Source organism: Balaenoptera borealis (genome assembly GCF_965194805.1).
Source record: "Balaenoptera borealis genome assembly, chromosome: 14".
NCBI classification, from domain to species: domain Eukaryota; kingdom Metazoa; phylum Chordata; class Mammalia; order Artiodactyla; family Balaenopteridae; genus Balaenoptera; species Balaenoptera borealis.
The window spans coordinates 74167700-74180702 of NC_138875.1; the positions used below are offsets into that span (position 1 = coordinate 74167700).

Genomic DNA, 13003 nt, shown 5'->3' on the forward strand with positions numbered 1-13003 from the left:
ATCCTTGTGCAAACGTCTTGGTGCCCTTGTGTGTTGCATCTGCAGGGGAAATGCCTAGCCATGGACTTGCCAGGTCATTTGAAGGTTGAATAGGGTTTTCCAGGTGGGCTGGGGCTGGCAGGAGTGGGAGTGAGGGTGAAGGGGAGGTGTTCAGGTATGAAGAACAGCATGAGGACATACAGGAGCTGACAGCTGAGAGCAGGGTGGCCTGCCTCCATCACAAATGTGGTCTGGGTTCCAGCCTGATGTTCAGATGCCACATCATCTGCCAGAGTTTCACTCCAGCTCTGAGAATCTGGGGTTGTAGGTGGCTCCTTATGAGGGGTCTGACACCATGCAAGGCACTTTTTCTGTCTTCTCCTTGGGTTCACGTGGCACATCATCAAACAATATTGTTATCACAGTTTTATCACGGGCTCAGAGAGGTGCAGTGACTTGCCCAGGGTCACACAGCTAACGAATGACAGATCTACATGATCCCATAGGTCAGTCCTTCCACATATACCATGTTGCTCCCTGCTCTTCCTTGCTAGGAATTCCTTGCCAGGAATGCTCTTTCATTGAATGTCTATCCTGTTGGACCACAGCCTCCATGAGGGCAGGGATCTTCATCTGTCTCATCCCCTGCTGTGTCCCCACAGTCCAGCAAAGGGCCTGGCACAGAGCAGGCATGCAATGAATGTTTGTTGAATGACCAAGTGAACTAGTGAAGTTCCGGTCCATTCCATTACAAGCAAAACTTTTATTTGCTTATAACAGTGTTTATGATGATGATGATCTGGTTCCTCTTCTCAGAAATAGACTCACATTTTTTAAAGAAATGAAACATCTTTCTTTGCAAACCAGTTTATCTCGTAGGAATCTGACATTTTGCATTTTTTTCCTCTGGGAGCCAAACAAGGATGTCTATTCTGTAGAATGTCACCAGAGAAAAGAATCTGAACATTTCCTTTTGGAAATTACTGCATAAAAAGTTAAAGCGAGATGGAACTGTACTTGAAGATTTCAGTTGCCATGGCTACCTGGTAACACAGCGAATAGTGTTCTTACATATGGTCTCCACTAGACCTTCAACCGCTGTATCTCAGTTACAGAATTTTGGCTTTTAAGTGCGTTTAATGCAGTGAGGCTTTGAGAGGAGAGTCTTGCTGCTGGGTGTCCGCTGGCTGAAGTGCTTTAACCAGCAAGTATTTTTTTGAGCCTCTCCTGGGCCCCATCCTTCGGGGCTTGTCTTCATCACCATCCTGCGGGTGCTGGAACTACCACCTCCACTTCAGAGATGAGTACGCTGAGCCCCATAGAGTTTTGTATGGTGTATATGTGTGTCCATTCACTATTTATTTGTTCGTTCATTTATTCATTTGTTTATTCTCTCAGCAACTATTTATTGAACCCCTTCTCTGTGTCAGACACTGGTCTAGGCACTGAGCATCCCTGCCCCAGCAGAGTGTGTGTTCCAGTGGGAGAGACAGATAATATATACGAAAAGTAAATACTGATAAATGTATGAAGATAGTAGAACAGGATGATGTGGCAGATAGAGGCTGGGAGGAGGTGTGGCTGTAAAGGCCCCTAAAGGGATGTGGCTTTTGAGCAGAGATCTGAAAGAAGGAGCCCACCACGTGGGGATCTGGGGGAAGAGTGTTTCAGGTGGTGGGAACAGCACATGCAAAGGCCCTGAGGCCGGAACCAGCTTGGATGGGTTGAGGCCAATAGTGGGGTCAATATGGCCGGCCTGGTATTGAGCAGGGGGATAGGGGGAGGCAGGTGGGGGCCTGGAGGGCCAGGGCAGAGCGTTTGGAGTTTGCTCTGGTCTTAGTGGAGAGCTGAGGGCATGCTTTTGGTGGCGGCTGATGGGATAGGTTGGAGATGGGGGCTGGGATCTGGTGCTGAGGAGGGATGTCGGGGTCAGGGTGGGGATGGGGATGGAGAAATGATCTGGTTTTGGCTGTAGTTTGGGGAGGGAAGAGGGAGGGGAGGAAAGGGACCGTGGAAGGTTTCCAGTTTTCAGGCCAGGACAGCGAGGTGAGTGGAGGAACTTGTGTGGAGAAGGCAGATTTGGGGCCAGGCATCAAGAGTTTCCTCCTGGTGTCTTTGAGGCACATTTGAGGCACCATTAGATTTCCAAGCAGGGAGAGAAGTGGGATTGAAGGAGGTTTCCCTTTGGCTTTTGAAGATGAGTGATGTCGAGGCTTTCCTGATGGGCCTGGTCCAGCGGAGGGGGAGACTCGGGTGCTGCAGGGGACAGAGGGGTGGTCAGCTGCAGGGGTGATGCCCTAGAGTTGGTGAGCGGGGTAAGAGCAGGGGCTGGCCTGGCAGCTGGAGGGAGGCAAGGCGGGCTCCCAGATGCGGGGGCCAGAGGGGGTGGGCTCACTCTCCTCTGATTGCTTTGATTTCTTTCAGTGAAGGGAGGGAGACTTACCAATTGGTGGAAAGAGAGAACTGATTGTGCTTCGGACGCAGGCTCCTGGGTTCAAATCCAGCCATTCGTCCCCCAGCAAGTTGCTGAGCACGAACATTCACTGAGCACTTCCTACGTGCTAAGTGATCCCTCCACAGAGGTCACTATTATTATCCCCATTTACAGATGGATGAGGAAACAGAGGCTCAGAGAGGTGCAGCAGCTTGCCCAAAGTCACACAGCTCTTTGGCAGACAGGCCAGGTTTTGATGCTGTACAACCTGGGAACCAGGTCTAAGGCTCAGGTTTCTCATATTTCAAGTGGAGACAAGACCACATGGGGCTGTTGGCAGAGCATCAGTGACCTAAAAGATACGATGGCACCTGCCCCGCACCGAACGCCGTGCTCAGCCCACGGCAGGTGCGTGAGTGATGACCACCCCGTCCTGGCCTGTTTCTGTTCACTGGGTCTCCAGTAAGTGCCACTTGCTGCTGGCATCTCGAGGCTGCACAGCATTTTCATTGCTTCCAGGAGTCCTTCTGCCAAGGGATCTCATTAAGTCCATTTTGAAATGAGAACACTTGGCAGGGGAAGAGAAGGTAGTTAGCATATTTATTATTCAAATTTGAAATAACTTGTCTGGTAAGAATGGAGAGGCACTGGGATCTGGCCTGAAACCCCACCCTCTTCCCCCCGCTGCCCTCGGAGGGTGCAGGGCCTGAGGGAGGAAGGCCGGGTTTCTGCCGGCCTGCTGGCAATTAGCCTGTCCCCGGGATCCAGTCTGATGCGGGAGGAGGCCCCGAAGCTGCAGAGCCAGACCTGTCCCCGGCCTGCTGCAGATGGTGGTTGGAGAGCCGAGCTGGGAATGCTTCCTGTTCTTTCTGGGATGCGTGAAAAAACAAAGTCTAGGGCTCCCAGGGAATTCCGTCTGGTGTGTGCCCTGGGTCTCATTAGATGGGAAGAGACCTGGCACCCCAGACACCAGCGCTGGCGCCTGGGAAGCCCCAGAAGAGCTGTGGGGGCTCAGCACAGCCCACAGGGTCCTTGAGGCTGGACGAATTAAGGCCGCTTGTCCCCGAGCCGTCCCCAAGGGCTGCCTCTGGGGCCTTGTTTGCCAAGTTAGGAACGTTTCAGAGACCTGCTTTCTTGTCCTCGGCTGTATTATGGAGCAGGCAGAGCTGAACATCACCTTCACCCAAGACACATGAGGTCTGGTGTGGGGCCTCTGGCTTCTCAGGCTCCCACCTTCCCTCTTCCCCTGCTTTTCTGCTGGTCCCATTCGGCCAAGACTCACCCACCCGTCCCTTACCCTCAGGGCTCCACTTATTGTAAGAGCCACCACTGTTATTTTGTATGTGTGACGGCTTTGTTGAGATATAATTGACGTACAATACAAGATATATATTTAAAGTGTGTAATTTGATGAGTTTTGACATGTGTGTATTCCCGAGGAACCACCATTACGATGAAAATAATGAACACATCCTTCACCCCTAAGAATTTCCTCGTGCCCCTCTGTGATCCACCCCTCCCTCCCTGCCCTCATGCAACCACTGATCTACTCTCTATCACTATAGATGAGTTTGCATTTTCTGGACTTTTATGTAAATGGAATTGGACACCACACGCTCTTCTTCATCTGGTCTCTTTCACTCTGCGTAATTATTTGAGATTCATCCGTGGCGTAGTGGGTGTCAGCGGCTCATTCCTTTTTATCACTCAGGACTGTTCCACTGCATGGATGTACCGGTGTGTGTATCCATTTCATCTGTTGACAGACATTTGGGTTGATTCCACTTTTTGGCTCACGTGAGTAAAGCTGCTCTGAACGTTCTTGGTCAAGGCTCTGTGTGGACACGTGATTTCATTTCTCTCGGGTAAACACCTAGGAGTGGAGTGGCTGGATCATGTGGTAGGTGTACGTTAAACTTTTTAAGAAGCTGCCAAACTGTTTTCCAGTGTGGCCGTACCATTTTGCATCTCATCCCCTGAGAGTTTCGGTTGCCCTGCATCCTCACCAGCACTTGGTACACCGCTGTCATTTTATCAGTGAAGATGCTTTTGAAGATGCTGAAAGTAGCAAAAGAACCCCCCCACCCCCAATAAAGATGGGTCAAACCATAAGGATGTGTATTACTTCACATAATTCACCTGATGGTAGAGGGGATGTAGTGCAGGGTTCATCACACTGTGGCCTGTGAGCTAAGAATGAGTTTTACATTTTTAAAAGATTATTTAAAAAAAAAAAACCCCCAAACCAAAAAATATGTGACAGAGACCACATGTGGCTGGCAAAACCTAAAATATTTACTATCTGGCCCTTTAAAAAAGTTTGCCACATCCTGGATTAGTGGATCAACCCAGATTCTTTCCATTTTTCTACGCTCTCTTCAGCATCTTGTCCCCTCATTTTCCCAAAATGACTGCCACAGTTCCAGCCATTCCTGGGAGACTTGACAATATCCAGCTAAGGAAGAGGGGGTGTATTGGGAGGAAGACTTCTCCCTGAGTATACCCAGCAGACTTCCCCACAAAATCTCATTGGCCAGGATTTGGTCCCATCCCCATGCTATTGCTACAAGAGAGGGTGGGAAGTTAGTAGCCAGCATTTTCAAGGCTTGGCCAGGAAAGAAGAATGCTGTTCATGGCTGTATTTTTCTATGCCAGTTCTTTGATTAGTTTCCTGGTGCCCGATTGTCTTGAGTGAGTTTGAGCTGGTTATGAGGACCCTGTATGTCCCTGGCCTTGGTTCCTTCATCTGAGATTTGATGTCTCCTTTAAGGGCTGATGAGAACTGAATGAGATTTATGTAAAGTGCCTAAAGCGTTGCACATAGTCGGTGCTGGAGGACAGTGTGGTATAATGGTCGCCCAGGGTCCTTGCTGTGTGACCTTGGCCAAGTAGCTTGCCTTCTCTCAGCCTTACTTCTCTTGTCTGTAAAATGGGTATAAGATGGTCCCCCTCCTTACAGGGTGATGCTGAAGAGTCTATGAATTATCTGATACAAAGTGCTCAGCCTGGGCCTGGCATGTGGTTAGGCCTTGATAAACATTAGCTGTGCACCAGGCCTCAGGATGGGCCCTGGAGATACAGAAGGGAATTGAAACAGCACTGACCTTCCAGTATCTGCAGCCAGTGGGCAAAGGGGTGTGGAAATTAGCCCTTTTATTTATGGTTAAGAGAACGCTGTGATGGGGAAGTTCAGGGGTTGGGGAGCCCAGAGGAGACACTGAGCTGAGTGGGAAGGGTAGCAGGGAAGGCTTCCTGGAGGTGGGGGCATCAGTGTGAAATCTTTAAGGGTGGGTAGGAATTGACCAAGGAGGAGAGGAGAGGAGAGGATGGGACTGCAGTACAAATGTTATAGTGTTTCTCCCCTCCCCTCCCCTCCCTCTTATATGCACCCCCTGCCACTTCTCCTCCCCTCCTCACCCCTTCTTTCTCTTCTTCACTTCATTCATTCATTCAGCAAACACTTACTGAGAGCCTCCAGTGTGCTAGGCACAGGGACAATAGCAGATATTAAGACATCCAAGGTTTCTGCTCTCACGAGCCTTGGTTAGAGAGATGACATTAAATAAACGATCAGGAAAACACCAGGTAGTATAACAGAATGTGTGAAGGAAAGGGTGCTAAGATAGAGAGGGTCTGGCAGCTCCTTTGTGTTGGGTGGTTGGGAGGGAGAGTCCCTGAGGAGCTAAGATTCAGAAATGAGGAGCATCATGGTGTGCGGGCTACAGTCAGTTTGGGGCTGCTGGGCGGTACCTTTCCCGGCAGGAGGCAGCTGGGTGGAGGGAGCTGGGGGTCTCACCTTCATTGCCCTGGCGACGGGAGGGTTCCAGACAGCGGTGAGTCCAGGTTGGCCAAGGTCCAGGACTCTGCCAGAATATGCCTCGTGCCTACCAGGTGGGTACTGTGGGGGCCTATGGGGCGACACACTTCTGTCAAAATGCCAAGGCTGCCTGGCCGCCCCCCTTCCTGCCCTCCTGCCCAGCACAGCGTGGCTCCTGGAACAGTGTGGGCAGTGCAGAGGAGGGGCTCTCTACAAGCTGAGAAACAAGGCACAAGATAATAGACCTCTAGCCGGGTCGGGAGAAAGCCGTGCCTGTGTGGAGGCCTCAGCCAGCAGGGACCGAGTGGGGACCATTACTCACAGCAGCTCTGAGATGAGAGGAGGGTGGCCGAGGGCTGGCGAGCTGGGCAGTGGGAATGATAGCGGTGGGCCTGGGAGGCCAGAGGCGCCGGCTCCCCAGTGCCCACTGTCCCCTTGCCCACCAAGCCACAGCTCAGAGCACAGGCCTCCAAGCCAGACTTCACCACTAAGTGACTGTGCAGCCTTCAGCCTCTGCTCTCGCTGCCTCAGTGTCCTCATCTGTATAATGGGGATAGTTGTTCTGCTCTCACGAGATAGAACACACATCACATAACCTTCAGCACCACCTGGGAAGGAGGGGACCATTTTTATCCCATTTTAAAGACAAGGAAGGAGGGGCTCAGAGAAGGCAAGCCACTTGCCCAGGGTCACACAGTGAGGAGTCAGTCATGGGAGGCCTGCCCTTAACCATGTGTGTGTGGGGATGACATGAGATGGTGTAGGGCCTGGCCCGTCATTGGTGCTTAGGAAATATTAACCGCGTCCTAGCAGTGTTTGAATAGATGTTGATTTGGCGTTTGGGAGAACATTTTTCTTCAAAAGTTTGTTCTCAAAATGTGAGCACTCCAGCTGCAGACAGCCCCGTGGGAATCTGACGCCATCCCACCTACCTTTGCCAGGGGCCTACTTTGTGCACCTTTACCTGGGAGGCAGGTGTCATGATTTCCATTTGTGAGATGAGGCACCACAGGCAAAAGGAGGCCACGTGAGTGCCCCAGGCCACACGGTGTTTGAGTCCGCCTGGGACAGGAGGCTTTTGAGAGGAGGCAGCTGGGGTTTTGAGTTGGGCTCCCCGGCCTCCCAGAGAGGAGGGGAGCGCTGCCTGGGAACCCCCAGTAATTGGGGGCAGAGCCTGGTGGCCTCAAGCCTGGGTCAGTGTGCCCAGGGCCCACCCTCTCCTCTCCGTTCAGCCGGGGCAGGTGGGATACAGGGGGCTCTCCAAGGCCGCCCAGACCTGGGGGTCCTTGGAGCTGCCGAGGCGGCTGAGGCCATCTTGGGAAACCTTGTGCCCATCACAGTCAGGCTTCACTTGGGGTTCACGGCCACCCGAGTCTGAGGAAGTGAAGCAGAGAGGAAGAAAGAGGAGCAGGGGTAAGGCCCTTTATCCTGCCACCACCTCTTCTGCACCCCAGATCCAGCCCTGTTCTGCCATGAACCGGGGTGCTCACAGAGGCAGGGTAGCCCGGTGTTTAGGAGCCCCGGCTGTGAGCTCAGCCTGACCTGGGCTTAAGCCATGCTCTGCACGCGGCAGCCATGTGACTCGGGCTAGGGTCTTCCTCATGCGGTGTCTCGGTGTCCTCATCTGTACAGCGGGGATCACAACCCTTCTGGCTTATGCAGGTCAGGGAGGTGATGGCGCGCACGGTAGGCCCTCGGCGACTAAGAGCTACTCCGGTTCGCTATCATCCTTACTGCAAAGCCCAAATAAAACCGCTCTGGGGGCCAGGGGTGGGGTCCCCAGCACCTGGCACAGCGCTTGGCACATAGTAGGTCCTCATTCAAATGCTAGTTGAAGTCAGAAGGGAGGAGGGAGGGAGCAGGGAAAGGAAGCCTTCTTCTCATTCCTCCAGCCTTTTATTATCCTCGGGGAGAGCCTTCAAATCTTAGGGTGTTGCTTAGGGGGCACTTAGCCCAGGATAGCAGGCTCACTGCTCAGGGATAAATTTCCTAGGGGACATCATGAATCCCTTGTCCCAGTTCTAATTCTTGTTCCCCAAGAACATCTTGCTCTCTTTCACTAACTGATCCAAAAATGTGGAATTTCAGCTGCTCTGGTGGAAAGAGACGTGTTGTCCAACCCCAGGCAAGGCGACCAGACAAAGACCCCATTAGGGTCCCCTTCTCCTTCCCAGAAAGCCCGAGGAGCGGGTGGCAGCGGTCCAGAAACCACTGCCCCAGGGCCACTGGGCAGCCAGCAGCGTGAATCAGGCGGGGCCCTCAGCCTCTTCCTTTTGAGGAGGCCAGGGCCTGCAGCTTTTTTAGACGCCTAGCTCTTCAAAGAGGGGCTGTAATTACAGACTGGCCTTGCCACGCCGGGCGGGGCCACACAGCGGGCTCTCCCCAGTGTGGAAAATGCTACTTTCCACTTGAGCTCAGGGTGGGGCCTGATAAAGCAGGGAGATGAGTTCCTGGCTGTTTCTAGAAAGATTTCCTTTCCAGATGGTTTTTTTTCCCCCCTCCCCTTCCAAGGTTAATTAAGGGCATCTTAGGTCATTAAAATGACTGTTTGAATAAGAGTGTGATAAATGAACACAAGGAAATAGTCTTGGGCTTGGTTTATAAATAATCTGGGATTGACTTGTCAGATCAAGTTATTTCTGTTTTTTTTTCTGTTGTTGTTCTCATATCAGAATTCTTTTCCCTGTTGCCTTGGAAACAAGCCTAGGGAGAGGGATGCTGGGAGTTGTATGACTGGGGTTCAAACCTCAGTGATTCCCTCGTTTCACATGGTGGGCACGTCGAGTGCCTGCTGAGTGCCGGATGCTGAGATTCAAGGGTGAACAGGACACATACCTGCTGCCCCTGGGCTCAGAGTCCAGTGGGGAGACTGACGGGTAAACTGAGCTACAGCTCAGATTGTTAATGATGCTTGGGGGTCATACGGCAAAGTGGGAGCCCAGAGGTGACCACCCCCCGCCAGGGGGCATGAAGAATCAGGGGAGGCTTCTTGGAAGAGGGAGTACCCTAAGCTGAGCTGTGAAGGACAATAGATGCTGACCAGGTGAGGAACGGGTAGAATGGTGTCCTAGCCAGAGGGAACAGCATGTGCAAAGGGCTGAACAAGAGGCAGCAGAGCACATCCCAGAGACCTTGTCAAAGTCCAGCTCGTGAGTGACTCCTATGGAAGATCATGGCGCCTGACATTGATTTATTGTGGGTCTGGGACAGCCATCTGCCTGGGCCTGGTTCTTCAATGAAATGAGAAGTTTGGCTGTTGGTCAGCTCTCCAAAACCTTTGCTCCATCCCACGGGGAGAGAAAACAGGTTTAAGCTGGGTCGACAAGTCAGCCCTTCCCACATATGGTCCCTGGAATTAGTCTCTAGGCCAGTTGTCAAGAAAGGAAACTGATTTACAACCAGACAAGTCCTTCTGCAGGCATTTCCTGACCCAAGGAGGTCTGAAGACAACCAGAGAAGTGTGTGGAATAGTTACTGCCCTCGTGCATGGGGCTTGGGACAGAGTTGGTTATTTTAAGGGGTCTTAGAGGTGTGGATAGAGTCTGGCTTCTGCCCTAGAAGGAGGAGGGCTTTGGAATCAGACAGGTCTGGGTTCAAGTCCCAGAACCCCACTTGCCAGCTCAGTGACCTTGAGCAAATACCTTCAGCTCTTTAAAACCTCACTGCCCTTCTCTGCAAAATGGGGATAATTAATAACAGGACTCACCCTGTAGGGTTGTTGTGAGGGTTATGTGAGGTGAGGTGTATGGGTGACCAGTTCCCGGCACACAGCAAATCCTCAATTAATGGTTATTATTATTTCTACCACACCACCTCCTTATCAATATAACATTTGTATGTTTCGAGGCCCAGGATGCCTACTTCTGGAATGTCCAATCTTTTGGGAAGCAGGATGTGCAGAGAGTCATGTAATTGAGACCTCCTGGGGGAGATTTGGAAAAGACTGAAGTTGCTGAAGGTGGTCTTGGGGTGCGGGGACGTCCAATAGAGGTGGAGAACAGGGGAAGGCAGCTCTAGGCAGGGATACGGGGGATACAGCATGTGAAAAAGCCCAGAGGCAAGACTGAATACGGCCATGCCCAGTGGCCTTTGCACGTGCCATTCAGCCTTCTTGGAATACTCCTATTCATCTTTTAAGACCCTACCCAGATCTCCTTCTTCCAGTTACAGTAAATGATCCTCAGTAAATGATCATCTTCCCTTTGCTCTTCTTTCCTCAACTTCCTACTTTCTTGGTTGGGTTTCACCTCCCCCACTTACATTCCCATCATAGTGTGTTATTCACTAGTCTGTTATAGCCTTTGGTACTTGTACTGCAAATGTTCGTTTTTTTTCTGGCTTTTTCTTCCACCTGAGGGATTCTCTAGAGTGTTCATGTTTGTATCAGATTCGGGGGAGAAAATGCTACAGCCTCAGATTTGAGGTGGCCTGTTGGGACACCCTCTCCCCTTAATGGCTGAGATCAGATAGCTAGCCCGAGCTCTTCAGGGACTATAGGTCCCTTCAGGGTCAGCACGGAGCTCACACAAAGTAACGGCATAGGGAACATTTGTTGAATGAATGAATGACCGCATTCTGATTTCCGTGACGGCACACACTTGTCTGGCAATGGTGACCTCTGGGCCCCACCTCATACAGTGGATAAAATTCCCCTTTATTTCCTGGATCACAGCAGCTTCTCCAGAGCATTTTGGATTAATTATGTAAGGAGGCGGCTTTCTTTCCTTTTTGATGCCCAGCAACACCCCAGGAGTTTCCTGGAGAGAACAGAAGAGTTTGCAAAAAAAGTCCTCTGGCAGGGAAAGCGCTCAGGCTGCCCCAGTTTTCAGAGAGTGACGCTTTTTATAGTCACACTTTCAGACCACATTGTACCTAAGGGGAGCTGGGAGCGGGGAGCAGGCAAGCAATCTGGCTTTCCAGCTCCCTTCTGCACCCATCTCCCCCGTTGTGGAAGGAGGTGGGGCCTTGTGATCCCGCCTGCTGCTTGGTCTCCTCTGCTCTTCCCGACACTTGTCTTCCATCCAGGCTGATTTGCCAAAGGCCAGTCCTCCTCTACCTTGTCCAAGGTGCGAGGCTGGGGGTTGCACACTCTACCACTTAATAGCTGTGTGACCTTAGGCTGCTCATTGAATCCCTCTGCCTCAGTTTTTCCATCTGCAAAATGGGAGTAATAATCCTAGTACAAACCTCATTTCATTGTTGGGAGGAGCAGACAATGTAATACAATGCCTGGCACACACAGTAAGTGGTTCCAACAGCATCAGTGACAATGATGACTTTGATGATTTCATCTCTGAAAATCAGAGAGGTTCAGTAACTTTCTCAAGGCCACACAGCTGATAAGAGCCAGAGGCAGGTCTACAAACCCTTAACCATGAAGCTATATTGATTTAGCATATCCTGGGCTGGGGCTAGGGTGAGGTGACTGAGGCACACACCTAGGGCCCAAAATTTAAGAGAGCACCAAAATAATGGGTTATCAAAATAAATAACTTTTAATGCAGTGGTTTTTAAAAATCAAAATTAATTCAAAAATCCATGGTGAACAAACTGTCGACATTATACATAAAGACAGGATCAGTGTCACTGATTTTTTCTTTTGCCTCTGACTTCAGTATGGGTCGGCACAGCACTGAACGAGTCTCTTTCTGTTGGACGATAAGGTTTTTACGAATTTTTCACAGATATAACTGTGATGAACACCCCTGTATAGCAAAATGTTTGTATAGATCATTCTCATTTCCAGACAGATTGCTGGGTGTGGAATTGGATCATGAAACGCAGGATCAAAAGGCAGGCACATCCTCCCATCCCAACCTTTTATTATGAAAAATTTCAAATATACAGAAAAATTGTACAGGACGTACACATATACCTACCAGATAGATTCTATAATTGCTCACATTTTGCTATATTTGCCTTAGAAAAATCTAGCCATCCATCCATTCCTTAGTGTATACTTTCTTTTTTTTTTTTGGCTGCATTTCAAAATAAGTTGTAGATATCAGTACACTTCAGCGTGTGTGTCATTAACTGGCCATTGTTTTTAAGAATTTTGATCTTCAATGTTAAATTCCCTTCAGGAAATAATATACCAATCTCCATTTCCATCTGTGGGTAAATGTATCTCTTTTACCACAGCCTGACCAACACTGGGTATTATCACTTTAAAGGTGTTGTAGGTGCTGTTTTGATGTAACGTTTTTCCTCCGGAAGGTTCTCAGTAAATTTTTCCCACCTCTGTGTCCAGATGGTCTGTTAAAAAGTTGCGTCCCTTTCCAGATCTTTAGGTATTTCTGGTGTGGCTTTTCTGGGGTTAGATGGGGAGGACTCAGCTCTTTCTCATGACTGCTCCCACCCTGGAAGTTCCTGGCCCTCTGGGCAAGTGGCCCGCCCACTGCAGGAGGCTGGCTACGGACCAGGTGAGGAAAGTGGGCAAACCTTGGTGGCCAGAAGCCCTGGGACCCTGAAGGCTGTATGGGGTGGTGGGTGGGGCCAGACACATGTATGGAGGTAGGATCTGGGGCCCTGTGCACATTTTTCTCATTTGCATCATGGGGTGCAGGCTGCTACAAGAGCCCCTTGTCCCCCTCCCCTCTCTCTCCTCATTCTGCTCCAGCCCTTGGTTTCCCAATGGCCCAGGCACTATCCTGCCTCTGGGCATTTGAATCTCTTGTGATTTCTGTGGGTCAGGAATTTGGGAGCAGCTTGGCTGGATGGCTCGGGCTCAGGGTCTCCCGTGAGGTTGCAGTTGAGGGCCACAGTCATCCAAG

At 50.7% G+C, this 13003-nt stretch overlaps 1 protein-coding gene across 8 annotated transcripts in view; it reads left to right on the forward strand.

Annotated features, from left to right (window-relative positions):
- The window catches only part of KIAA1671, a 198233-nt gene that overhangs the window by 106879 nt on the left and 78351 nt on the right, over positions 1-13003 (forward strand). For 2 of the 8 annotated variants that reach the window (XR_014234227.1, XM_082354432.1), the window contains exon 7: positions 4125-4210. The exons of the other annotated variants lie outside the window; for them this stretch is intronic. Coding sequence is in view for 1 of the 2 variants with exons in the window: in XM_082354432.1 (XP_082210558.1) it covers positions 4125-4210 (86 nt within the window). In the remaining variant the exon portion in view is untranslated. The remainder of the gene's footprint in view (positions 1-4124; positions 4211-13003) is intronic. 8 annotated transcript variants of the gene reach the window in all.